A 26,592-nucleotide genomic window follows, 5' to 3' on the forward strand; every position below is an offset into this window, starting at 1 on the left:
GAAGATCACTTTTCATGCTGCACAAATGTTGCAGGCACTTGAAGTTCATAGTCCACGCATGGTAATGCTGCGAATGAGGACAGACGCAAAGCATAATTCCATGCTGGAGGTATTTTAGGAATATATTGTTACCTGTGTCACTCTTGGACACCATCCCCACTAAAAAGCTCAACCTGATCATATTTCATTTCATGATGCTGTATTGAATCGCCCCAAAACTAAACAAAATCAGAAATTACATTGCTCACCCAGTTACGTGCTTTGTTCATTTTTGGAGATGCTTTTACATCTTTCCAAAGACTTCTCTAGGGGGTGCACGAGAAAATCATTTTTGTTTTTGGAAAGAGCTCATGCAAATTTGTTAAATCTTTTTCCATCCTTCGAATTAATTCCACGCTTTTCAATTTTCCTAAATCACCGCCTCCAGCATGGATCACCAGGATATCGGGTTCAGAAACAGGGGAATTGAAAATTAAATCATAAACAAAATTAAAAAAAAAGGTGCCATCTCAGCCCCCTCCATCCGAACCAGCAGACAGGGGTGCTTGGCAGCTGCAGGGTCAGCCCGAGCATTCTCCTGGCATGTTGCTCCCCCCCCAGTGCACAAAACTGTGCCCAACAATCCAGACAGAGGCAGCTGTGAAGAATCAACCAAATACTCAATGTTATTTACAGTAGGTAGACTGCAACCATTAGACTAAAAAAAACACAGCACACTTACTAGGAAAAGTGTACCTGTGTGAAACCAACAGAGTGCATATCAAATGTGTAGAATGTGTGTAAAAATGTTGGTACTTTACAGTAGGTAGTCAGAGTCCGATAATCTGGTTGCTCCTCAGTTGCAAAATATTATATAGACAAGACATTTTCTCAAGTTTTTAAAACAGTTATATTGGACTTTAACATACAGCTCTGCAGTGTGTACTTTTACCAAGAAGTATTTCAAACTTCTCAAACTTTACCTACAGTAGAGTTCAGAATTAATGGGACAGTGATTTAAAAAAAAAAAAAAAAAAAAAAACAGCAAATGATTACTACTGTAAAAAGTAACACAAGCACAGGAATACTTTTTTTTTTTTTTTTAAAACAACATGTCACAGATACAGCTGTCTTGTCCTTCAAAACAAATGCTTCCCACATATTTGGAAAAAGGGCAGGTGGCAGTTAGAATACAGTTATTGCCAGAACAAGTTTCTGGCAAAGGGCCTGCCAGGTCAACCCCAAGGACCTCCCGGACTTGTGTTGTGGCGACTGGTGTCCTCTCCAGGGCCTGTCTCGATTTTCTTCCTGTGCTGACACTTGTCACACCCTTTTATCCGTGATGTAATAAATCCCATCATGCTCTGCCAGTAATATCTATGTATGGGGGGAAAAAAAATTCAGTAAATACCGTATTTTTAAATTTGTTATATTTTAACATGGTCGCAATAATTACTGTGCTTTTACTGTATACCTACTTTAATGTCATTGTTTCAATAAGCTACGTTTGAAAAAAAAAAAAAAAGTATAGTTATTGACTTTGCAGATAAAGTATTCAAGGGATAAAATGCCCCTAAATTAAGTCACTTGTGGTGGCATTATTAATACTGATAAACAAAGCAGGGTAATCCTATTTAACTGGTACAGGGGTCCATTGTTGTGTAATTCTGAGATGGTAAAGTGAGAACACCTATTGATTTTGATTGTTCTTTCATGGAATACTTCAGATCTTTTCAGCTGAAACCCTACTATTATCATTACAATACAAATCCCTGCCATGGTGTGTAGTTTACAGTGAATGCATTGCAAACAGCAGAGAAAAATGCAAATGTGTACTTGGAGGATATTTTTTGTGCAGTCCTGTTCCTTCCCTGGTGCGCTCCGTGGGGTGGACCATGGCAGTCGCGGAAGATTGCCTCCTTTTCTTCTTCGGCGAAGACAACTCTTCTCAGGTTGTTGATCTTCGGGTTACAGTAAAATAGACCTGTGTCTAAAAATACGCAAGAGTACAAACTTTGTTCACACTTCTCTTTCGTGAAAACACAACGACTGTTTGTCAATGCAATTGTTTCATAAAGTAAAAGACACTCTACCTTCAAATCTGAAGTTTTTGGCATACTTCCGCAAAGACATCTTTTTCGTCTTGTCCAGATGTGTTGGGCACTGTCCTGTTGATAGAAAGTACCTCACGTCGTCCAGAGATGAATGATGAGACTGTTTTTGCTCCATTAGTGATAACTAAAATAAAAATATGTGATCCGTCAGTATAACTGTAACAGCATTTGGAATTTGGCTGAAGCGATGTAAAGATCTCGTCTTTAATAAAGTATTCACAGCTGCTTATAGCTACTCTTCAGGCTGCAGTAGTTATGTATTTAGCCGAGATGTTTTTGTTAACTTTAAATATGTGTTGAAATTATTATAATAGATAACATTTCTATGACAGTAAAAAGAGTTAGCTAGCAATATTACAGTATGTGTATTATTTGTAAGTGTTTCTATAAATCGATGGAAAAATAACCTTACCTTTAGAAATGCCACTGGAAATAAGAGCACCTTCACAGATGTAACCAATAAAAAACAACATAGTAATGTAAGCTATATCCAATCATCAAGTGTATAAAGTGCTGTTGCTATGCTCATTATGCAAATAAGGTGAAAGTTGCAGCCAATGAGGGAAGTTTCTTTCCCAGCGTGGATACAGGACGTGCTCAACTGTCATTTTTTTATATATACGTGAGACAATGTATTTTTAACATAAATATAATTGAACATAAAAATAAATTGCACATAAATGCTTACTAATTATTGATTCGTCCCATACAGGGAGTTGGCATCGTGGTCGTTTAAATAAATTATTTCCAATTACACGTAATTGGTTATTTCCAATTACAGAACATAAGCCTAATTCAATATGTTTATAGAAGGTTGTATTTTGGTCTACTTTCCTCTTCAGGTGCAGTGCAATCATTGAGAGGTCTCCCAATACAGGAGGTTTAGTAAAACATACAGAACAGTGGGTGTTCTTGCCAATGGTCAAAGACTGCTTACAGTGGTCAAATGCATCAAAATTGTCTAAATGATCTGTGATCTCAGATCTCAGATTACTCTTGTGTCTTTGAGAAGTCAAAAGACTACATCGACGCTCAACTTCTTGGTAATATTTTACATGTTTTCAGGTGAGTATTGTTGTTTTTTCTTGTAAAATGAAGACAATGTTGTGTACTTTAGGTAGAAAATCTAATTAGTACTGTTGTAATAAGGGTGGGTTTTCTGATAATATTGGTTGATTTTACTGCCTGTGTCTGAAAAATGTTCTTGAGTGGTGAAAACACACTTGATAATAGTTGAAGTTTTCTAGATTAGAATAGTAAACTGAGTTAGATATAAATGTGACAATGTTGTTTACAAACACCCTGTAAGTTCTCATGTTATGTTTGAATCACGTTCGAGTGGGATAGTATACACTTCAGTGTCCAGATCAAACTTCTTCAACTTCGTTTTTTTTTTTTCAGTTATCTACACTATTATCTGCAGTGTGTGTTTTACCTCATTTTAACATTTAACCTCAAAGCTGCAGCTTGTCAATTTACTCAAACATTTACACATGTGTACAGTTTCCATTAGCATGGAAATGCCCAGATGTTTGGGGGAAAGGGATTAAAGGCTCTTATTCTTTCTCACAAAACTTCAAACACCACGATATGCCAGCCTAGCGAAGGCTTTCTGTGAGAAATAAAACAGTACAAAACTAGAAAGTCCCAAGTCAGCTGCAGGAAGAAGCACCTTTGAAGTTTGGTAAATGTCACAATTAATTACCCTGCCTTTGCACTTGCTCCAAAATAGGGCCTTGTGGGCCATATTCACAAATAATTTACCACTGTGTTAATTTTCACTCATTATTTTGTGAAGCGAACATTTCAAAGTGCTAATGCAGTGGTGTCCAATCGTAGTCCTAGAGGGCCATTCCACTCCAGGTTTAACAGATGAAATTATGTCATTACCTACTTCAGGGTCTGGATGGAGGTTTAATTGGTTCCATTAAGTAAAATGAGAACAGGGTTGGAACAACGACCAGGAGTGGAAGAGCCAGCTTTGGCCACCCCTGTGCTAATGTCACTAATGACAGCAAGAAGCATTTGTGATGAATGCTGATACACCAAAACCAAAAGAGAAACCTAGATAAAACAGCAGGGCACCTAATTATTATAAATCCAATATAACATTTAAATATACATTACAGCCGCACTACAACACCTGCGGCACGTAAGCGTATGATGTAGGGAGCGGTGTGGCTGTTCTGGTTCCAGGGCACAGCAGCCTGCCCTTGATGAGTTTCCCTTACCTCACAGGTGTGCGCAACAGTCCCGCGTTTCCGATGCTTGATGCGCTCGCTGTGGTTCCGCTGCTGCCTTCGCTTGGGGGCTCTCCTGTTTGCTGTAACCTGGTCTGTGGGATCAGCGCTGTCCATGTGCAGCTCTGAGGGACACACACAGGAAAACAGGATTAGAACCACGAAGGAGAACCCCTCTCTAAAACCCAGCACCCCTAGTTCCAGCAGCCCTGGGTAGAGGTGTACAATGGCTTCAGTCATCTGTACTGTGTTTGGAAAGCGATCTGAGGCATGCAAGACAATATTTAAAAATAAATTCAAAGTCACATCCCCAGTGGAACCAATTAAGAGTAAATACACTTTACTGAGAGTGTAACTCTCACACTCAGAATGGCAAGGACAAAGCATTCTAAAGGTAGCCATACACATTTTCTAACATGCATTAGTATGCCTCTAATAGCATCTGCATTACAAAGAGTAATTATTTAGATTAATGGAATAGACTCATTAGTCTCTGATGCATGTATGTCCTGTTGCACTAGTATCTGCTAGTGGATCATTTTAGCATGAATAAGCTTTGTAGAGATCTGTTTTTTTTTTATATAAACCCAAGCCAAACTATTTTATATATATTTTTGCCACAATGAAGAACCATTTCTAGTTATTTTCACAATAAGCAACGCCATTGAAAAAATAGTTCCATTCCCGGTTAAGTCGCGAGTCATGTAAGTCGGTCCTCTCTCGCAGTGATAGTGGTTTCAATATATTTTATTCCATGTTACAACATGTCCCACAACATACAGTCAAACCTGCTTAATCTCTTTTATTAATTTTGCACATATTCCACTAGGGAGCGAAGAGCCAGTCCTTGCCCCTAGCCTTTGAAATCCTTACCACCTCTGTCAGTGCGCTAAAAACATACAAACACACACACACATACACACATTATATAGATATATATATAATTTATTTATCTGTAAAAGGCGTTTTCATTTGTAATATTGCCTTAGGGATGTGTAGTTCCTTTTTTATATTAAATATACTGCTTTGGGAGGACCTGGTTTTGAAAGGGTATTCAATAAATTAATATTTTACCTGTCACAGTCATACAGTTAAAGCCTCCAATTAAAATGACTGTAACTGCTTTCTTTGATACTCTATGCGAGTCAATCATGTGCTTCAATTCCAAGGGATATACTCCAGAAAATGTCCACAAACAAACAGGAACACTGAGAAGGTAAGGACAGCTGTCACAAACAGCACTGTGTCTCGGGGAAACAACTCATCTGCTCTTAAGCTTCTGCAACACAAGTTTGCGGACAGAAATATTGGTGAATCTCCTGTTTCGTGAAATGTTAGCCTCCTTCACCATCTTTTGCAAGATTGTTCTAAGGTTATTTACACCCAGAGGCACGGGCTTATACCAGTGTGCCTTTATTGAGCTGAATCTTTTGTTGATGCTCAGGTAGAAGGGAGAATCGGCTGTTAACATGGCCTGTGGTCTTTTTTCTCTAAAGAGTTTGTATGCTGCGACAGGATCCCGGTCAGGGTTGTCAGTGGCATATGCACGCAGTTTAACTGTCCTTGCATTCCCCACGTGGGTCCCCTCCTGTCTGCTGTACTCCAGATATTCTTGTCCATTTGTATCTTGCTCTATAGTAACATCCCCCCATTTCAAGTTTTTCTGCTCCTGTCCTGCCTTCATGCAGAAGCTAAGCATGGTGGTGAGCCAAAGCATGTTCTGCAAGGCGTATGGGGAGTGAATTCCTAACTGGCCTTGCCTGTACAGCTCCTCGATGATCTCTTCTGTAATTTCCTCTGCAGCCCGGGCTTTGCTTCCGAGCCCTAATTTCCGAAGGTGCTTCTGTTTGGCTTTGATGTGATCCCGCGCTTTCTTGAACTGCACATCTGTCAGTATGCTGCACTGGTAGCCGCTTTTTTGAAGATGCCTTTCAGCACTGGACAGTATCCCTCTCAGAGTGGTGGGCTCATACTCCGAGCCGTCTTTCTTTCTCGCTTCTAGGAAGAATGCGGCCAGTATGTCGTTTAACTGGGGCGGGGGGATGGTGTGCAGAGGTCTGTGCTCCAGCAGCCTGCTCTGCATGTAGTCCTGAAGCCGGTTGATGTCGGCTCTGGTTTTCATGGCTGTGTTTTTGTTTTCCTCATGCTCCAGCACATCCTCGTCCAACATCCCTTCTTTCGGTGGGTTTTTTTCTTCTGTTGTGTTTTCAGTGGATTTTGCTTGCTGCGCTTCATTCAGACGCTGCTGACCGCAGTCCACAGTTGTGAATTCATTTTCCACTTTTATCTGGAGCTGCAAGTCACCTTCGCTGGACGGCTCTGGGCAGCTTTCTACAAAGCCTGTGTGTGGAAACCAAAGTTTATTTTGAAATGTTTTTTTGACAGGTATCTTTGCAGTGTGATTGGCCATCAAGTATAGGGCAGCCAATAACAGGGAATCAACTTCCCGTCCCAGTTTGTTAACAGTGGAACTAAAATGACAACATCCATTTATTCGCTACACTGTAAGTAAAGCCATATTGGTTAATCGCAGTCATTTAGAAAGGGGAGGTGGGTGCCTTCTACTGCGTTTAATGTTTTGCGTCAAAAGTTGTGTCACTACAGTCTTTAGTAGATGACCTCCTTTTCTTGTGTCTGCCAAACAAACAGCCAGCCCATTTACAGTGTAGTCTACACGTGGAGCATGTGGTAGTATATTACAGAGCCAGTGTGCTGCAGTACAGTTTATTTTTAGTTAAAGCGATACGAACAGGAAGCCAGCATTTGTTAGTACGCACAAGCTTGCCACGTAACTTTGTGAAACAATACCTTTTACTGCCTTTTGAATGCCCACACCCCCGTACTGGGAATTCTCTACCCCTTTGCATTTGTAAAAAGATACATTAAGTTGTAAAGTGTTTTATTAATGCTGAATGAGATTATTTTTTGGTGGGGTGGGGGGATCACATTAGAAGGACTGAGACAAACAGAAGCTAACACTAACAATATTGCTTTTGTAGTTCAGGCACAATGGGACAGATTTATTATGAGTATTTTAAGTAAGCAATTTGCCCTTTTATGAAAATAAAACTGAAAACATTACCAAACAAGCAACGCCAGGGGTTACTTTTACTCAAAAGTTGTGTGTCACTGCTTATATAGCAATAGCAGTTTAATTTTACTTCCACAAAAAAGGAAGCAATTTGGTGTAAACCTGCACCAATGTGTTACATAATTAGAGGTGTAAAACCATTCCTTTTGACTTAATGCTAAGCATTTTGCATATTGCAAAAACTCCAGATCAGTTTGATGGTATTTGCATTGCCAGCCAGTGTTTGATGGTGGGTTACCTTTTCTGTTTGTCTGGTTCCAGTCATCTCCCGCAGGGTTGTCTCTCCTGCAGGACTTTGTGCCACCCTGCCACCGCACCCCACAAGACTTAGAGACAGCATCATTCACTGAGTTATCTGAAACCAACAAAACAGGACCGTCTCAATTAGACCATGATTGCAGAATGCTGGGAAATGGTAAAGAATTCAGTGGACAAACTTCCCTTCCGTTTCCCTGGGCCTGGGGGCCTATATAAATGACCTTAAGAGAAATTATACTTTTTTTAAAGGTGTAGTACCAAATCCATTTGCCTACCCCTAACTAGCTTCAATGCCATTTTCAATGCCCCCATATGGTTCATTATTATACCTTTCTTAACCAGTGATGCTGACACCATATAGATGGCCATCTGATTTCATTTTGCAGCGTCACAAAATCTTGTTCATTTTGAAACTACAATATATTCGGTTAAAGGCATTCTTCTCTAGTTCATGAGAAACGCACCTTGGTATAAAGTTTTAGCTGTACGGAGACATAAGCTTAACCCTTGAACCCTGCTCTAAGCCAAACCACATAGCTTGCCTTGTCTTTTTAACTGTTTTGTTGTTGTAACACTTCAGTCATATTTACGTGACATGAAGAAAGTAGGGTAGCGATATACTGTGTACGAAAAAGAATTCAGTATTAAATATTTCACACCTGCCTATGGTGGAGCCATTCCATAATCTGCCCTCAGTATCAGCTGTGATGATGGAATTGTCAAGTGGACCAAACAGAGCCAGACTGAACCCCTAAACACTTCAGATGTGGAACAGAACCCCAGAATACGCACCCATTCTTGCTTCATGACTGAACTTGGAACCAGTAAGTTTAAAGCAGCTTGTTCTAAATTAGTTAAATACTGAAGTTATTGCAAGGGTAACAGCATGAACATATGTTTGATATGTAGATTTATAAATAGAAGACGCACAATTCTACAGGGACATGCTGTCATTGACCTTTATTAAAGATGATATTGAACAGAAGAACTTAGAAACTGAATGCATCTTCATCAGAAGGTGGGACAGTGGGAAAAAATGTTTCCTCCGTTAGTTACTGTAAATTTAACTGGCCATTCCAAGTTTACCAGATGTGGCTCTGTTAATATTGGACAGGAAGTTTCAAGATCGTTATACATTATGGTTTCACACAGTACGTTTACAGTTTATCATAATCACAGTTGCAAGCAGTTTATATGGCTTCCTAATAATTTAGAATAGCTGGGCTATGTACATTTTTTTTTCTTAAAAAGTTAGTTGTAAATACAAAAAGAAAATCACAGTGTGTGTTCATAGAAGAGGCTTTGAAGATCTCCAAATTAGCAGCAGCAATCTAACAATCTGGCATTTTACACAAAGACAGGTAATGCGAGGCCACTAGAAGAACCGAGTTTACACACCGGATTTGAAGAGGAGTGTAAGGCCATCAAGAGCACTAATATGTTAGGCAAACCCACCAGTCTATTAAAACCCAATCCTAGTTACTTTTAGCTGAAATTAACAATTCATTTTGAATGCTAGGAAAAAAGCAAAAGCAAAAAAAAAAAAAAGGAGGCAGGAGGGCTGACAACTGGCGTTTCGTCTCCCACATGGCATGCTGATCATTGCCTTTAGTTTTTTAGCTTGTGGGCTCTTCCTTTCCGCCCCCGTAGAGATGCCACTCTATCTCTGCTTTCTTCCCCGTTTCCTGTTTTTCTCCTGCTCCTCTTCTCTGTGGGCGTGCCACAGCTCTTGCAACTTTGCAATCTGTTCAGTAGTTAAAGGAGTTCTGCACAACGGTGTGGTGGGTGTAGGTCTGGCCCTCTGAACTTTTCTCTTCACGCAACTCTCCTTCTGCTCCTCGGTCATTGTCTGTCGTTTTTTTCTGGATCGCATTGTGTTATACTGGCGATAAGCCTCATACTTTACAGGGTCACTTTTGATGCGCTGTCTGTACAGTCTCATCCTTTCAGCGTCTGTGAGTTTGTGTGGCTCGTGTTTGGGTTTATTTCTGAAATGCTGACCATGCATCGCTTTGGAACTGGACATTTTTGTTCCTTGCAGAGCCGTAGACTGAAAATCTCCTTCAGCTGACTTCCCTTTAAAGCTGGAATTCCCTTAAAAGCAAGAGTAAACAGCATGCTTTTTTATTTTAAAATCACTGGTTAATAACCTCCCTTCCCCCTTACGTTTCTCCCCATCCAGCGTCCACCAGAAGCCATAACAGTAGTATAGAATTTGAAATGTTTTTTTTTTTGGTCAGTTTTTCGTTCAATATATGAAAAACTACAAAACGGTAGTTAATTCAATATGCTAACGTAACATTATTCGACAGGCTTCATTTGACATTATGAAGCAGAATTCATTCATTTTACAGGGTGATGCAAAACTTTTGGCCATAGCTGTAGTAACTGCTCTTCCTTTTAAAATCATCTGTGTGAACAGGATAGACGTCTGCCTGATTTTTTTTTGTTTTAATCCGCACCATGTTGTTGCATTTTAGTACAGTATTAATTCTTCAGTGTCAGGGACACTCACTGGTATGATTTTACTGGATTTTGACAACTCGTTTTTTCCTGCGACATTGCATACAGCATCACGCTGTGTACAGAACACATTTTTACTTTTTGAAACTTCTGGATGTTGCATCTTCACTTTAATTATTTGACATGTTTGACGAATACTTGACGAACGCTGTGAATCATTGTCCAGTGTGACGTGGACATGAACCACAGAACCATGTGCAAGCACATGATGTTAAGCACACCAGCCTTTCAGCCGAGGTACTGCAATGATGCCCATACTTAAGGGCTGAGGTTGTAACATATTGTTAAGGATGTTATGTCAAGAGGTGAAGATGTCTGTAGGTGTCACTGAGCATTCTGTATGGCAAAGACACATCACTCTATATCTTGTATAAGAGTGCACAGAAGGCTGAAGCTTAACCATCTGCAGAGAAGTCTGTCCCCACCCTGCTGTTATGTATGACAGTGTATGCAAATCACAAAGTCAGACCCACAGAGTACTCACCTGGAGTGTAATCAACATCACATACATCATCCACATATACAAGCGCCTCTTCATCTTCCTCCTCAACCTCAACTTTAATCTCCGACTCCACGTCTTCTGTCTCCTCGCTCTCAGAGTCCTCCTGCTCCACCTCCATGCCTGCTGGCTCCACTGCGGACTGTCCTTCTTCCTGTTTGAGCCTCAGTGTTAATCTCCCAGCTGGCCCTGTCCCCACGCTCTCTGGCGTCTCCCCTGTGGACAGCGGATGCACTTCCCATGTCAAGACCTTCTCCGCTCGCATTGGAGCATTTGTTTTTTTGACTAGAGACTTGATCCTGCTTGTGTTCCGAGCACCTACCAACAAAATTAAATGAAAAACAGAACAGTTGTCATGAACATCCCAATAAAACAGGGCCACTAAAGACACATTAGCGTGTATGGAAATCCTGCTACATACCAGTATGCACACTGCCTGCTCCTGTTTTCTGGGGGGATTTAAAAACCCTGCAGCTGACTGTGACAGCTTGCATCTGTAGAAAGCTAGCGACTGCAAGCACGCTGTCCACTGTTTCACTGGTTAGGTTCAATATGCCAGTGTACATGAAGTCCAGCACTATGCCGAGGCCTGTACAGAAACACAGCATTAACCTAGGCTCAGAAAACGCTGAACGGTTTAAATGGTAAAACATTTAACCTTATGACACTGAAGTAGTTAAAAGGAAAAATATATTTATGAAGTGTTTGTTTTTTTTCATTATGGGTAGAAAAAGGACGCTTTACCTTCTGAGCTGCTAATGTCCAGGTCAACCACTTCCTTGTGCTCTACAAACAGCATCCTGAAGTACTGGCTACAGGCTGCCAGCACCGCCTTGTGCGCCTTGAAAACCACTCCGTCCACCATGAAGGTGCAGTCACACAGCATCCCCATCTCTCGCTGCTGGTTGAACTGCTCTAGGATATACTGGCTGTGTCGGTGGAACTCCATCACCGCTGGAATAATGTATTCACTGCTAGGGTCACCAGCACTGAGGAACAAATACCATAGTGAGATTGAGGATTGGATCCAAAGACTTGGAAAAAAAGGGTTGGGCTTTGCAAGCAAACATGTACATTTGGTTTTATGTGCACGTCTGAACGACATAAAAGTTTTAAAACTTTGTGAACTTGGTCTGTAAGCCTGCAAAAAATGTTCAACTCTAAACAGTATGAAGAACGCGCGATGGTTTGAAAACGCGCTTGCTACCTTGTTTACATCATGCATTCTGAACGAACGTTTGAAGCCATTCGTCAGCAAACGCGTAAAAGTGCAGCGCCTTCCAAACATGTAAAATGCCGGTGATATCACGAGGTAAATAATGCACATTGCATTTGTTAATTGCGCTACATATGGGTTGATTTCGTGCTATTTTTGAACGACATGGTTGTTTATTATCCCAGTCAGCGATTAACTCGTGATGTGCAGCTCCTTATCGTTCCCCCCGCTTCCCCTTTAAACTGTACCTCTGAGCCCGAACGGACGCCCTATGTATCCAGGGTACTATTTTCAGGTGTAAACTCGTAAGACTCTCCACTAAAGTGGTGTTCAATCTCTTCCACCTCACACCAGACCCGCAGCCATCTTCTGTTCTCCTATCGATTGATAGCGGCCGTGCGGCCAAATCTAATCGCACGAGCTAGACTGCCTCCCACAAACTGCCGGCTGTGTTATTGGCTGAGCTGGATGTTCATCACAACACGGCACCACCCGCCCGTTTCAGCCAATAAGAGCGCCGATGTGCTGATGCGTTCCAACAATACGCGCGACCTGGCGGGACGCAGCACGATGCGCGTTCACGTGTTTGTTAACTTTTTTTTTTTTTTGAGCGCGGATTAGACTTTAAGTACGGTGCATCATGTTCGTGTGTACACACGTATGCCACACTAGTACCTTTACTTCAATATTGAAAAACTCTTTAACCTGTGCCTCCACTCCATTATATACCCATTACATTATTTTATAGGCTAAAACCAGTTTCTCCAATCTGCCCAAAACCACAGGGAACTAATATAATTCATTGCAGTTCAGTAGCCAGGAGGGTTAAACTCAGGGGTACTGTGTAATAAGCATAAGGGTTGGGCACGCAGGTACAATGTTTTACTTGGAATTAAACACAGGCATTCTCCTTCTGCACCGTCCAATAGGAAAGAAGCTTGTCAGGCCCATGAGTCAATCTCGCCTTGGTGTGCCGCTTACCAGGATGGGAGGAAGCTGGTCAAAGCATTGCTAAAGTGTGTTTGTGAACAGGGAGGGTAACACGCCTCTGTGATGATTTAGGACAGTGGTTCTCTGTATAAGTTCTCTTATTTTAGCTTTGATTGGTTCATTTGCTTGAAATGTCATTTTAATTCCTTATTTATTACAGTATTATGGATAGATTTAAATTAAGCGCAGTTAACAATGTGTCTTATATGATTAAATCATTGTGAATGTTATAACTTAATTCACTACAATTTTTTTGTGTGTTAAGTTCCATGTTGTTGAACCCTACTCTTCATTGTTTCTATAGACACTGGGATGCAACCATTTCCAGATCAAAAGAGTCTCTTATACAATGTATTTGTGGAAGGTGCACGTCCAAGAATGGGACCTGTAGCTTTTATTACATATAAATACATATGCTTTTTTTACATATTGCACTAAATAAACACATTACTTCTGTACATCAATAAGGAATCCTGAAGTACATTTAAAAAAAAAAATTGCATTCAATAAAATATCACCACATGCCAGTATTCCACTTTGAATTGAGTGAAGCCTGTTTAAAACATGTCGCAGCAGGATCCTCTTGTGAAACGCGACCCCCTCATACAGCTGCTCCTTGTGACAGACCTGGGCACAACCTTCTGTGCCCTTGTTTAAACTGCACTGACAGCCTCCCTGTCTGGATCTTTCACTTAGAGTAGCAAAGTGGAGACAAAGCTTAGGCAAGCAAGTTAAGAGTGGGCTAATTAGGTTTAAGGTGTGCATTTTATAAGCCAGCTTTTATAAAGGTCATGACAGAAGGGAGCACATTTTCAAAGCATGTTCTCCAGTTTGTAATTTAATAGATCCATTTTAATTTCTCCCTCCCCCAGAAAAAGAAGCAAACAACTTGGCAGTGCTTAAGGGACCTTGAGAGATAGGTCACTATAGCTGTGTTTCTGAGCACCTGTCTGGACAAGCATGCGGTTCCTATAATTGCTTCCCCTTTCTCTGAGTCTTACAGTCTGTGGAGATAATTACTAGACTCAAGGGTTCCATGCTCAAGAAGAGCTCATCTTAGCATGCATCTGTGAACAGCAGCACTGGACAGTGGAGCTTTAGTTGCTGGATCTAAAGTGGAAAATGAACAGGTCCATTTTATACAATTCACATTTACTTGTGTAGAGCGCTCTTCACACCATGGCATCCCAATGCGCGTGTACAGTATTAAAAACAAAACAAGAGAGCCTATATGTACAACAGACTCCAGCTACGAATAGGAATGTGCAGAGTTAGTAATTCCTGGAGCTAGGATGGCCCTTTACTGGTGTCAAGCTTCACAGCTTCCGAATCCTCTCTTTTTCAGACTGCTTGCTATGATGTGGAAACCCAGTCAGGCCGTATTTTATGTGATATTTGTATTACTGTCCACCGTCTGGGTCTTCACAATGTCTTCTGTTCCTGGTATCTCTCTCTCTCTCACACTGACAGCTGAGGGCTAAAATAGGCAAGGAACAAGTGCATCAGAGGCTGCAAATACACAAAGGAAGGACAAGTGTCCCCGCGTCGCAGCCCCAGGGAATGGTTCTGTTTCTATGTAAACATTTCTTTCTTTCCGCCAACTTTTCGCCCGACCTTTCATATCTCTCTCGCTTTTGTTTTGAGAAAACATACAAACTAACAATACCAGGCCTTATATCGCACAGCAAAACAGGGCCTTGCATATCACATGACAATGATGCTGACATCTCTGTTTCGCACGCAGCTCAAACAAACACAAAGACCGAGTGGGATTTATTTTTGGTTTATTTTTAATGGCTGCAGGGTCTGGTTTTATTTTTTTTAGGCCTGGCTAATCCACTTCAATTTAACATTCATTCTGACTAACAAGTCTTTTACTATTCAGCATTGCCACCTCCCTTGGTTACTTTGCTGCAGATAACTACACTTCGCATCTTACTTCCTTGGCTCAAGGACCCCCCATAACATTAGACATCCTGTCTGAGGACCCCCGCCCAACGAATCCATAGCAACTGAATACCTTACTTTCATTACAGTCAACATTTTGCCTTTCTCTTCATTTCTTTGTATAGAATTCCCAGCTTCTTTGTTTTATTTTTCCACTGGAAATTGGGTTTCAACTTTGAGGGTTTAAAGCACTCATTAGACAGCAATTTTAAGCAGATCACACAAGTGATCAAATGATATAAGTCATTGATGAGTACATTTTCATGTTTTGGCCAACCATTTCCTGGTGCCATACCATTACCAGTGTACAATACTTGTAATCTCTTGTGTTGCCGTGGCTGGTGATGCTGTGGTCTAGCAATGGCTCTTCTGGGTGTTACCTCAGGGTAATAAACTGGTTTTATAATGTGATCCCAATGAGATGAAAATAACACACAGACACTTCTCTCACAAAGAAGGTTTATTCAGAATGTAAATGTGAGAATAGTTAGTTTGTACAACACAAACCACACCTTGCCCTTGGTCTTCAATGCTACAGGAAGGATCTGTGCAAAGCCGTGTATTTCTAGAGCTTTGAACAACCAGACAGAATGGAACATACACACTGATGTGAGAATAAACTTGGCAGAGACAGCCTAGTATGTGTCACTCTCTCTCTCTGCCTCTCCTGCACTGTGCACAACTATGAGTAAAAGTAGGACGTTTTAATTGATTCGTAATTAATTGATTAACCACACTTGTGGGCTTTGATAGGTTAAAAAGTAATTGATCGATTATCGTCTATCAAAAAACAGTGCATGAAAAATATATCTTAAAAAATGCTGCAGAGTACTTCTAAAGACCTTGGCTTACTTCTATTTACATGTAAGCAAATCTTTTCAAACAGTTAAATTACATGCAAGCAAATATACATTATGTATATTAAATGTTAGCTGGCATTTGCAGTAAATAGCATCATGTTAACACTTTGTATTACTTGTAATTGTCTTTCAATACAATTTAATATCAACAGTTGTGATGAATTGATTAATCAGTCGTAGATCATGTGATTAATCAATAGAAAATGTCAAGATCAGAACCCCTAGAATAAAGCAAACAGCAGTGCAGACGGGGCTGGGAGCTTGGGTTACAGGGGGGGCCGGGGACAGTGTTGAATAATTATGAACTATAGCACTGAAAGACAGACTTCCATTTGAATGAGCTGGAAAACTCCAATTGGGCTCTGTGTGTGAATGTTCCATTGAACCTAACTGGCACTTATAAACAGAGACCACGGGATCAATGATCAGGGGTCGGAAATCTAATGAGGAAGTGGGTATCTGTCCACTTTAGTCCTGTTTACCTTGCCCTCTTATGACCATCAGAAAAGTCATGATCATTTACTATTAACCCATGGGAAAGTCACGGTCTGTGTTTGTTATTATCCATGTGGATCAGCCATGTATCTGACAGCAAAGGATTCACTGATAGTTAGACCATACCTAAATTGGCCCATCACTGTTAAATCCATGAACCATGGACACAATGAACATGAAGAGATCATTGGAGACTCTATTACACGAGTAACATGTGGGTTGGATTAGATTCAGGCTTCCACAATTGAAAGAGTCAGGTCCTTCGCATCCCCATCTGTCTGTTTGTATCTAATGAGCAAAGTAACTGGTTTGAATACTTGATTGATAGACACATGCCAGTCTAAAAGGAGAAAAATGCACGTCCAGCATTCACATTATGTTAAAAAAAGTATAAATACAAGTTATTTACAAAACTGTGACAGCTGCTTCTAAGCATGCTGTGAGACAAGCCTCATCTCCAGAAGGCATCCAAAATTAGCTGTGCATTAAAAGTGATGTATATGATTTACAACCTTGGATTAAATTGTAAGACGCTAAGGGTTTGATTGAGCTGTACCCTGAAGAGATAAATCACAGCTGGATTTTCCAGCATGGGGAATCACCCAGTATTGCAACCACCTATCCCTAAAAACAAGTGCTTTATGCGATCCAGGGGGCTTCCTTGTTCTGGAAAATGCTCTAATAACCCAGTTGGGAATTATCAGGGTAGAGGATGATCAAATAACCCCTACGTTATGCAGTCAGAAGACACACATTTTGGATAATGCCTTCTTCAGCAGTCATTAATTAAAACCTTTGTCTATTTGACTTTGTCACTCAGCTCAGCTCATTATTGAATATATAGCTGGTGTGAGCTCGCTTCTCAAACCATTAACTTGCATGTATTTCTTTCTCTAAAAAAACAGGTCAATGTACCAATGTGATACATCCATTCCCATATGCTGTGGCACCAAAGGACATATTTCCAAAGCTGGATATTGGTTTACAGTACTTTTCCAAAAGTACTTTCAGCAATAGCCAACCATTTCCTCTCAGTGATGTATTCACTATAAAGCAGCTGCTTGACATTATTATTAGACAAAGGCTTATTGAAATACAAAAATCTCCTCATAACAGTACCATCATAAACACCCGTGGTTACAAATTCAATACACAAAACAGGGAGATGGCAGCATAACAAAATGGCCAATAAAGTATAACAAAGTGCAGATTGGACATTTATTTGAACCTGTGCTGCCTCTCTATCATTATGGAACTGGGAATCAAACTAGTATTGCAGTAGGCATCAGTCCAAATTGATGGTATACTGGGAGGTGTGTTATCGACCGGTATATCTACAGCATGGTAATAAAACCTGCCTTTAGAACGAACTCAGCCAACTATATTAATGTTGCAGGAACCTATTCTTGGAGACCACTTTTATACAGACAGTGTCCAGGGCAGATCTCACCTAACTACATTGAGAAACTCAAGCGACCGGTATTGAGAGTTGATGGCACCCTGTGTTTGTGTTGATGAGGGTAACAGGGGCATAGGCTCAGATTTTGATCTCAGTCCGGAAGGTCTGTTGCATGTGCTCGCTGTGTTTGGCCGGGTGCCGGCGGGCCTTGACGGTGAGGGAGCCGTTGTCCCCCAGCGCGGAGGTCACAGAGGTGGGGTCCACATCCTCGGGCAGCTGGCATTTGTGTGTGAAGGTGTTCATCACCGTGCCGTCTGCAGCGAGCTGAGAAAGGAGCACCAGAAGGATGAGGAGAGATAGCTAGCCAGGGCTTGAAACATAGTCAAACTTGGCTGTGCCTACTTATGATTAGTTACGCTACAATGGAAACAGCGGTGAAACTATTAATTGTGTATAAATGAAATGTAAAACCAAGTACCATGATGCAACCCTTAGAAAAGTGTACCACAGCATTTTTGCACTGTATTTTAATACATGGATATACCATGCATTTACCATAGTTTACCCTGGAGTGCCATGCTTTTTAATATGCTCATATGCTTCTTTACAATGCTTACCTATGCTTTGCCATGCTCTGCTTTATTACACTTTGCTATGCTTTTACTATGGGAAACTTTTATAAGGGAGTGGCTGTGCATTGTAATACGTGAGCTATCTGAAGTTTGCCAAATTACTCTTGAATGATTTAATATCACAAATTGTCCATTATTAATGATCATTTATTCCTATTATAAATCTTACAGAAGTAGACCATCACTTGATAAATATCCTGATCATGATTCATATTGCATGGTCCTAAGGAAATGGTCCTGTTTTAAAGGCAGTGGCAGCACAGTGGTATCAGTCATTGGTAGAATTGTACCACACAGCTAATCCACTGCAGCAGTATGGTACCACTAAGCTAGTTATGTATCCATTATGTGTGGCCCTTGCTAGTAATCTGCTGATGCTTCTCCTGTAGGCTATAATAGTACCTCTTTTATTTTGTCTGTGCCTCGCCTGCTTACCTTCTCAGCATGGACCTCAATCTGATTGTTGGACGTGGTGACGATGACGTCTTCGGGAGAGAAGTCGCTCACGTCCACTGTGAACTGGTAGGTGTCCCCCAGGGTCTTGATGTTCCTGGTGCTGTTGGCACGACCTGGTGGAGACATGGAACAAGCCTGGGTCATTAAACCCTCATCTAAGCAGGTAAAGCACCAATGCTACCCCCATCCATTGTGTGTGGAGTTCAGGACTGGTTCAGTAATGTTCATTGAAAGGACCAGTTTATCAAGTGAGGTTGTAGCAGCTGAAACACTGGGATTGCTCGGATCAGATTCACACAGGGGCTGGTGTTGTGCCTCTAGCAATGGATGAGAGAGACCACCTTGGTTTTCAGCCCTTCTTAGGCTTGTGGCCACCTGACCTGCCCTGCTAGTAAGACAAATGAGCACGGACAGTCAGCCAATGTGCAGCAGAAATCTATGATACAGTTTGTGGATTTTATAGTCACTGTCTTGATCGTGAAGCCTTTTTTTGTTTTAAACTATCCCCAAAGAGTCGTTGCCCTTGACAGCCTGTCACTGCCCCCATATAGCACCAGCTGAATCCCTCAGGAATGCCTGTACTTGTTACTGTTCACAGACACCAATAGTAGATCATGACTCCTTTGTGAGGGACTCATTCCAGAGGTACAAGGTCAGAGGTTTGGAACCAGTTCAAAAATGTTCAGCCAGGACTATGCCTGGAAGCGGAGGTTCTGTTACTCCCTGGATCTCTTCCAGCATCAAGCTGCCTCTTTCCCTAATCTTCAGGAGCAGCTGGGCTTAAGAGGGTTTCACAGAGCTCTGCTGTCTGGTCTTTAACCCAGAACTGGAGGCGAAAGAAAAGCTCTCCCCTTGATTGCATCTATTTTTGCAGCCTGATATCACTTAAGAAATACTGCCTGGATTTTGTTCATTTCAGTATAGCCTTATGATTTGTATGACAGTTACCTTGTAAGTACATGCATCTACAAGTATGCGACTCATGCCAGGCATTATCAGCATATTGCACACATAGCATTCTTTTCTTGTTGTGCCATTAATAACCCCCACTGCTGGTAGGGGAAGAAGCATGACAAATTACAGAAACTCGCAGACAAGTTATCTCAATGCAGTGGCACTACAAAGATAAAGCAAGAGCTCTTTACCAAGCAGAAATGATAACTCAAGGGCCGCTACGGTGGTATGATGGTATAGCAAAAATACAGCACTGATATCACAGAGTCCCACAAGTGGCACAGTGGAATCTGTAGGAGGGCAGGCTAAACTATAGAAGTATTAAGCAATTAAACTTGAAATGTAAAAGCGAGTAATGTTTCTTAAATGACCATTTATTTCTCATATTTCTGTTTTATTAATAAGTCGAGTCTTTCGGTCTAAAAAAGTGTGATCAAAATGCTTATACTTGCACAGCACCACAGCTATGGCATTTGCTACCTTAGGATATTAGAAATTAAGTCGTGGATGAATTGCATAAAGGATACTCAGGACAGAAATTAGCAAGTTGCCTCTGCTTGAAAATAAAGCCATAAGTGTTTATTAATATTAATAATTAAAAAGTTTGAACTGTTGTTAGTACAACTACTGCACAACAACAGCTAAAATGAGTACATGGATCAAGTTTTGTAGCTAACTAGCGGTATGTAAAAAGCACCAATGCCTTAGTAGTGCATTAGTGGTCATTTAGTAATAGCGAAGTCATTTCCATGATCTATACACTGTAGGGCTCTACAATCACAACTTAACAGCAGCAGAGCTACTTGTGAGTAAAAGATGACCAGTAACGTAGCAACACTTGGTAATGCTATTGCATGGTATTCTTTTATATAGACAAACAAAATGAGCCTTTATAACAAAATGAACTATACCTCTATAAATATGTAATATGTACATGAATGAAATGTAAGGGCTTTCCTTTTTTACGTTCTTGGAAGTTCAATCTGAAAGTAGACCAGCTTGACAGTCCAGTTGGTTTAAATCCCTCAATGGTAGTGTAATATGCAGGCACACCAATGTCCTTTCTCCTTGAACCCTGCTTGTCACTGCCTCAGCATGTGCTATATCTATATGCACGCTCTTGCGTATGGCTATATTGCAGCAAAAGGGGGTTAACAACACTGTTAATCTCTGCTGTAGCTTCAGAAGCAAAACAGACGTTTAAAAAGGGCCTCTTAAATGAGGGTTTGGTCAGTAATGCAAAACCAATAGAACTGATATATCTTCATCATTCTGGGCTTGTTCAGCTTCACGGTCCTCTTGCCCAAACTGCCTGAGATGAGACCTCTTATAGAATTAAGAGACAATGTAATAGCTTATAGAACATTTCTGGATGGCTCAATACAAAAGCCCCTTTCTCCTTATCGTCTCCCCCCTCTCTCTGATACCCCTGCACCCTTTCCCTGTCTCCCGAACTTGCCTGCGAAGCCTAATGGCTCATCCCGGGTCCTGAGGAAGGACCCAAAGTCGTCCCCGAGGATGCCTCGCGCCTTCTCCATGTGAGGGTCGCTGCAGGAGGAGGAAGAGGAAGATGATGAAGAAGAAGAGCTCTGGTGGAAACTGCGCTCCGATCGAAAAGCAGACGAGTTCTTAATGCTCATTTACAAAGCAGTCGCTGGATCACCAAAACAAAACCATGAACCAGGGTGAGATAGGCTTGGCAGTGAAAGTAAAAAATCAAATAAAATTTTGATCTTTCTTGTGCCCCGGTAGAATAGTTCCTTCCTAACAGTGCCTGCTGCTTGCTAACCCAATACTGCCAGGCTGAAAAGAGTGGCTGCCTTTTATACAGCTGTGCCTGGGCTGGAAGGCTTGGACTACAGGAGGGTGGGTGAGGTTTACGCTTGTCTCCTAAATTTAGCAGTGTGTGTCTTTGCTTTGGCAGCCTGTGGAAAGTTGAGGTGATGAGCAGTCGCCCAGGGCTCCAAACAAGACGCCTGTGCTTGTTGATAAATGTGAGCTCATAGACTGCATTCCATCCATACTCAGTGGGGGCCCAAAGATAGCTGCCCATATTCCCCCTCCCCTCCTAGCTCCTTCTCTCTCATGGATATGAATACCTTTCAGCTCCTGGAGAAAAGAAATGGAAAAATTGATTTAAGGAGCGTGCTCACACACACACACACACACACACACACACACACACACACACACACACACACACACACGCACACACACACACATGTTTGCGTTCCTATATTCGTGGGGACTTCACTATATTTTCTTTACTTTCTTTTACTATTTCTAGCTCCAGTCAGACAAAACTCCACACAGGGTGAAAGCTGACAACAAACTAAATATTTTGGCATTTTTAAAAAAAAAAATTTGAAGGCATATTTTGTTCTTAAAAAGGTGTTTTACAAAGTGGGGACGTCGCTGCGATGTCGTTTTTCAGGAGTTACTATCTTTGTGGGGACATTTTCTCAAATTTTATTGTCACATTGATAGTAATACGTGCCCACACACAGACACACACAGACACACACGCACACACACACACACACACACACACACACACACACACACACACACACACACACGCACACAATGCATAGTGGCCAATGAAAAAATGGATTATGAGACATAGGTCTGTGCCAATTATCTAATTGCAGGCATCTGTTCTTTCTAGGAAAGTGTATTACAAGAAAGCACCACTGCTGTAGTCCTTGTTTTATACTGTTTCTCATATTGTTTTATTGATCTGAACAGTGTCAGATCTAAGCACTGACACGTATTAAATATGAAATGTAGGACCAAACCTGGCATGTTACTTACTTTATAAAAACATAAACACTGCAAACCAAAGAGACTCATCCACCACAATGTTAGAGATGCCCCCTTCTTATAATGAATTCAACGATGGCAGCGTTTCCAGCTGTCACCATTTAGATCAACTGAATAGATCCCACTGTCTCTTATAAATATAATCAAATATACTTCACAGCAACTCCAGTTTTGAAACTATACATCAAAATATGACAAGGCAGTATAGAAATATGCATTAGCCTAGACACTGATCTCAAATTTGAAGGTTTCAAAATCTATTTTGCTACCACGCCTGCTCAGCTATGTGCAGCCCTGACTGCTACTCCCTGCAACGCTGTGACTGAGGGCCGGCAGGCCAAAGAGCGGACAGCAGGGTTCAGCTGACCTCTAGCAAGGAGTCACTCAAAGAGCAGTGGATCCATAAATACAGAGGGACAGGGACACCAGGGAACACGATGTCCCAGCACGCCCGCTACACAGACCAATGTAACCTTTACAGGCAGTATGTGTCAGTAGGGGTCTGGGCTGGCATCTCGTACCTTGAGCCAGAGACTCACCCATTCCGTTTCATGGGGATTGTTTTTCCTTTAGGTGCAAAGTAGAGATTTAAGGGAAAGGGATGATTTCAATGTAGTGTTCCCTTGTTCTATTATTATAATTTCACACTAGGGCAAGTTGTTGCAGAGATAGAGAGGGACATGGCCTTACCAAATAAGCTTCGATCAGCACTACTAGTTCTGTTGCAATTGTATGTAATGCTAAAGTTGCCTGCTAATGGTGCGTAACAGGGAGGCGACCTCACACGCCATTTATTTTCAGGAGGTAGGTAACTGAAGCGTGTTTGAAGGAGTTACAGCTAAAACTTCCTCTGGAGAATGTAAACAGACTGGACTGTCAACAAGGTCTCCAATGGAAGAATGCAATGACTGATTTGTGTTAATTAAGACTTGATTGCTGAACACTGCGCGAGCAAGTCTGTAACGACGGCCTGCTAAAAAATGAGCAGCAAGTAAGAGACACACAATAAAATAATTGGAAGGAACTGCCACAACTCCTTGTGAGTGAGTTGCTGTTAAAAGGTTTATATGGCCAATCAGCCTAATTATACCAGTTCTGTGTGATTATCAGTTGGCAGGGAAAGGTCAAACCAAGAAGCAGGAATGTGGCACGGAGTTGCAGACTTTCCATTGAGCAGAGTGTGAATCCAACAGGATTCTATCCACCAGGGACACGGGTTCGAATCCGGCTCCGCACAGAGGAACACAGTCACTGGAAACTATTCCGACTTACTGACTTTTAAAGATCACATGATGCTGCTTCCACCAACAGACAAATCTCTTAAACCCGCTGTGCAGCAGCTGCACCACAAAGAACGTCCTGAGAACAAATGACAGCTTTGCTCAGTGCAGAACAGTTTAAGACTCCCAGGATCTATTTATAAAGTCTGCTCTGCTGCAAAAAGCAGTCAGGAATCATATCTGAAGTATGGTCTGTGCCCTTAGAGAAAAAAGGAAAACTTTGTATATTGGTTACTATTATAATAGCGGAATTGTATTTTCTTGTAAAGCTCTTAAATTATGGAATGCTCTGCCTTCTCCTGTCAGGGACGCTTACTGTTTTTAAGATTGTTTTATCTTAGTGTTCCAATTTTATGATCAAAACTGCATTTCCTTTTTGTCCTTTTTTAATTCCAATTTTATAAAAAGTTTCAGGCTTTTTTAATTGTTCTATTGTTACAAACTAGCCTTTTATCTTAGGTTTTCTACTTGTATAATTAAAATCACATTTTCTGACTCTTTATCTTTCTGCTTGATTGTGTATTACTCTGTTTTTATTGATTGGTTAAATTTCTGGTTTTTTTGGTGAAGCACTCTGGGATCTCTGTGATGAAAGGCGGTATTGTACTTATATTGTTCTGTATTATTAGCAGTACAAAGCATTACCTGCAAAGGCAACACAATAGATATACTGCACAGTGGACTTGATACTGTACCAGTACTGTTATAGTTCACACTGGGTCCAACAGAACCAAGAAGAATAGTGAAAATACAAACTCTGGCCCTAACCCTTAGAGTTCATGTCAAGGTTGCATATAGGCTAAGTTTAAGTTAGTCACTCTTATAGCTAGCTCTACTGATCTATGCCTATTTAGAATCAAAAGGGCTGTTTTTTTTCTCTGTAAAATATTGACCAAAAAGCTTCAGCAAGTACCTTTATTATCAAAAGAGGCAACAGCCTTGCTAGGTCTGTCGTTATGGGCTGTATCTCCAGTTCAAGTGTGATGTTAGACAGGCACTGATCACAGCCCAGAGCAATGTGAGTGAGCATGTGGAGTACGACTGTTATCACAGCATGTCTCTGAGTCATTTCAGCTGGGAGGCTACATTCCGTCACCCACTCTCTGTATACAGAACGATCTGGATCTCTGCTGTAGGAACTGACTTTAATCACATTCTGAGGAATGTAGAACCACTGTAAAGAGATGGAAGGCACTGACACATTATATAGAAGTGCAGGTTTATATACATCACTGTATTGTGTGTTATCAGACATAGTCTTTAAACAAACTCTTTTTTGATTTTTAAAGGAGGAAAAAAAACATTTAATGTTACAGAATAAAATGCACAACATCTTGAGAGTGCTTAAGAAAGCTAATGCTAGGTGTTTGGTGTGTAGTTTTGTAAAAACCTCTAACAAAAATCAGGAGTAAATTAAAGACTGGATTCAACGCTTTGAAAACAGGGCCCATAGTGTACACTTTAGGCCTGAAAATCTATTACAATCCTTTCACACATCCCACATGAAAAGCAGCCTGTCAGTGTTTGTTTACCCAGTCTAATAATTAGGAATCCCAATAAAAGAGAATGGCAGGTATATAATTAGAAAACCACAATGACATTGAATATTCTTTTTTGATGTGTGTTTGTATGCTAACTGGGAAACTAACAATATATTGTGTGGCTTATAGGAAGCTGTGTCTCTTTGTCTGGCTACCAGTGACTATAATGTAAAGCAGCACCTTTGCTGTAGGTTAACTCTACAGGAGACTTGCACTCCACTTAGACTGGAATGCGATTTCAGATCCATAGCGGACTGCCAAATCTCTGATCTTAAAGATCATATTTGGGAAGAGTCGGAAATAAACCCAGCCCTGGTCCTGTCGATTTTTAAATAGCAGATAGAAATGTGTGCTAACAAAGAATCACCGCAACTCTTTGTTTTGCTATCTGTTAAGGGCTAGCTCACTTGCATGCTGGCAAATGATCAATACACATAAGGGTTAATGGTTCGTTAATATGCATTGTAACATTTTCTGTAAATCATTATGAAGAATAAGTACAAGAAGCTGATCTTTGGAACAGAGTTAAGTTTGTTTTACTGTGAGATCATACTGTATAACATTAGACCTCCTTTATAAACAGCGAACTGCTGACATATAACGTGATATATATATATATATATATATATTATATATATATAAGAAAAAAAAATCAAAGCATCTGTGAATGCAGTATGTAGCAAACCAGAAGTACTTGGTGAGATCAACTGTTTTTTAAACCATAAACTTTTTTTTTTTGCTAGGAGTTTATCCTATTCTATGGTCTACCGTTTAGATTTAACAAGACAAGATTACTTAACATGTTATTACCCTGTCAGCAACTCTTAAAATAGGTCATGACCCAAGATTCTAGAATGAACTCCCTGAAAACTCCCAGCAGTGGAGTAATACATAATAATAAAGTGTGACTGTGATGCAGGCAGTGACATCACTCCTGCGCCGTCTGGGTGTCGGGTCTTCTTCCCTAACATGGCAGCGCTGCCTCTTTCTCAGATGGTGCTGGTACAGTCTATTTCTTGTGATTCAGTATCCATTCTTCATTTCAGCAGAGATTTAAGACCCTGTCAGATCCAGTCCAGCTGGTGGACGATCGGAATTAGTGTTTGAAACTGCACTCCCTGAATCACACTCTCTCTCATACTCCAGGTTCACCTGGACAGGTTTTAAAACGCACATCCCACTGCATTCAGGTATATTTCCCCTTTAGAGACTGCAAGTACCAGAGTGATTGTGATGTCATTAAAAAACGGTCACAGTAAACCTGTGCCTTATAAGCTGTGTTTTCATCTGCAACT

General features: G+C 40.9%; 2 protein-coding genes across 4 annotated transcripts; both read right to left on the minus strand.

Annotated features, from left to right (window-relative positions):
• Positions 1-153: 153 nt before the first annotated feature.
• LOC121329398 (zinc finger and BTB domain-containing protein 17-like) lies at positions 154-12,341 on the minus strand. Of its 3 annotated transcripts, XM_041274995.1 has the most exons (9): positions 12,169-12,339; positions 11,449-11,693; positions 11,126-11,293; positions 10,690-11,022; positions 7,663-7,779; positions 4,325-4,458; positions 2,073-2,217; positions 1,816-1,969; positions 154-1,356 (listed from the first exon to the last, which is right to left on the minus strand). In XM_041274995.1, exons 2-9 carry the CDS (start codon positions 11,651-11,653, stop codon positions 1,215-1,217), a joined length of 1,398 nt encoding a protein of 465 aa, XP_041130929.1. In that variant the 5' UTR covers positions 11,654-11,693; positions 12,169-12,339; the 3' UTR covers positions 154-1,214. The 3 variants fall into 3 exon arrangements, 2 of the variants coding, with proteins under 2 accessions (XP_041130929.1, XP_041130930.1); XR_005951770.1 differs by lacking the exons at positions 154-1,356; positions 1,816-1,969; positions 2,073-2,217 and adding an exon at positions 5,408-6,673 and having other exon boundaries at positions 4,372-4,458; positions 12,169-12,341; XM_041274996.1 differs by lacking the exons at positions 154-1,356; positions 1,816-1,969; positions 2,073-2,217; positions 4,325-4,458; positions 7,663-7,779 and adding an exon at positions 8,626-9,776 and having other exon boundaries at positions 12,169-12,340.
• Positions 12,342-15,304: 2,963 nt separating this feature from the next.
• On the minus strand, positions 15,305-21,463 carry LOC121329040 (heat shock protein beta-7-like). The gene is made up of 3 exons (XM_041274300.1): positions 21,113-21,463; positions 18,679-18,812; positions 15,305-17,935 (listed from the first exon to the last, which is right to left on the minus strand). The coding sequence occupies exons 1-3, from the start codon at positions 21,291-21,293 to the stop codon at positions 17,750-17,752; spliced, it is 501 nt and encodes a 166-aa protein (XP_041130234.1). The 5' UTR covers positions 21,294-21,463; the 3' UTR covers positions 15,305-17,749.
• Positions 21,464-26,592: the final 5,129 nt, after the last annotated feature.

Source organism: Polyodon spathula, chromosome 16 (assembly GCF_017654505.1).
Source record: "Polyodon spathula isolate WHYD16114869_AA chromosome 16, ASM1765450v1, whole genome shotgun sequence".
Classification (NCBI taxonomy): domain Eukaryota; kingdom Metazoa; phylum Chordata; class Actinopteri; order Acipenseriformes; family Polyodontidae; genus Polyodon; species Polyodon spathula.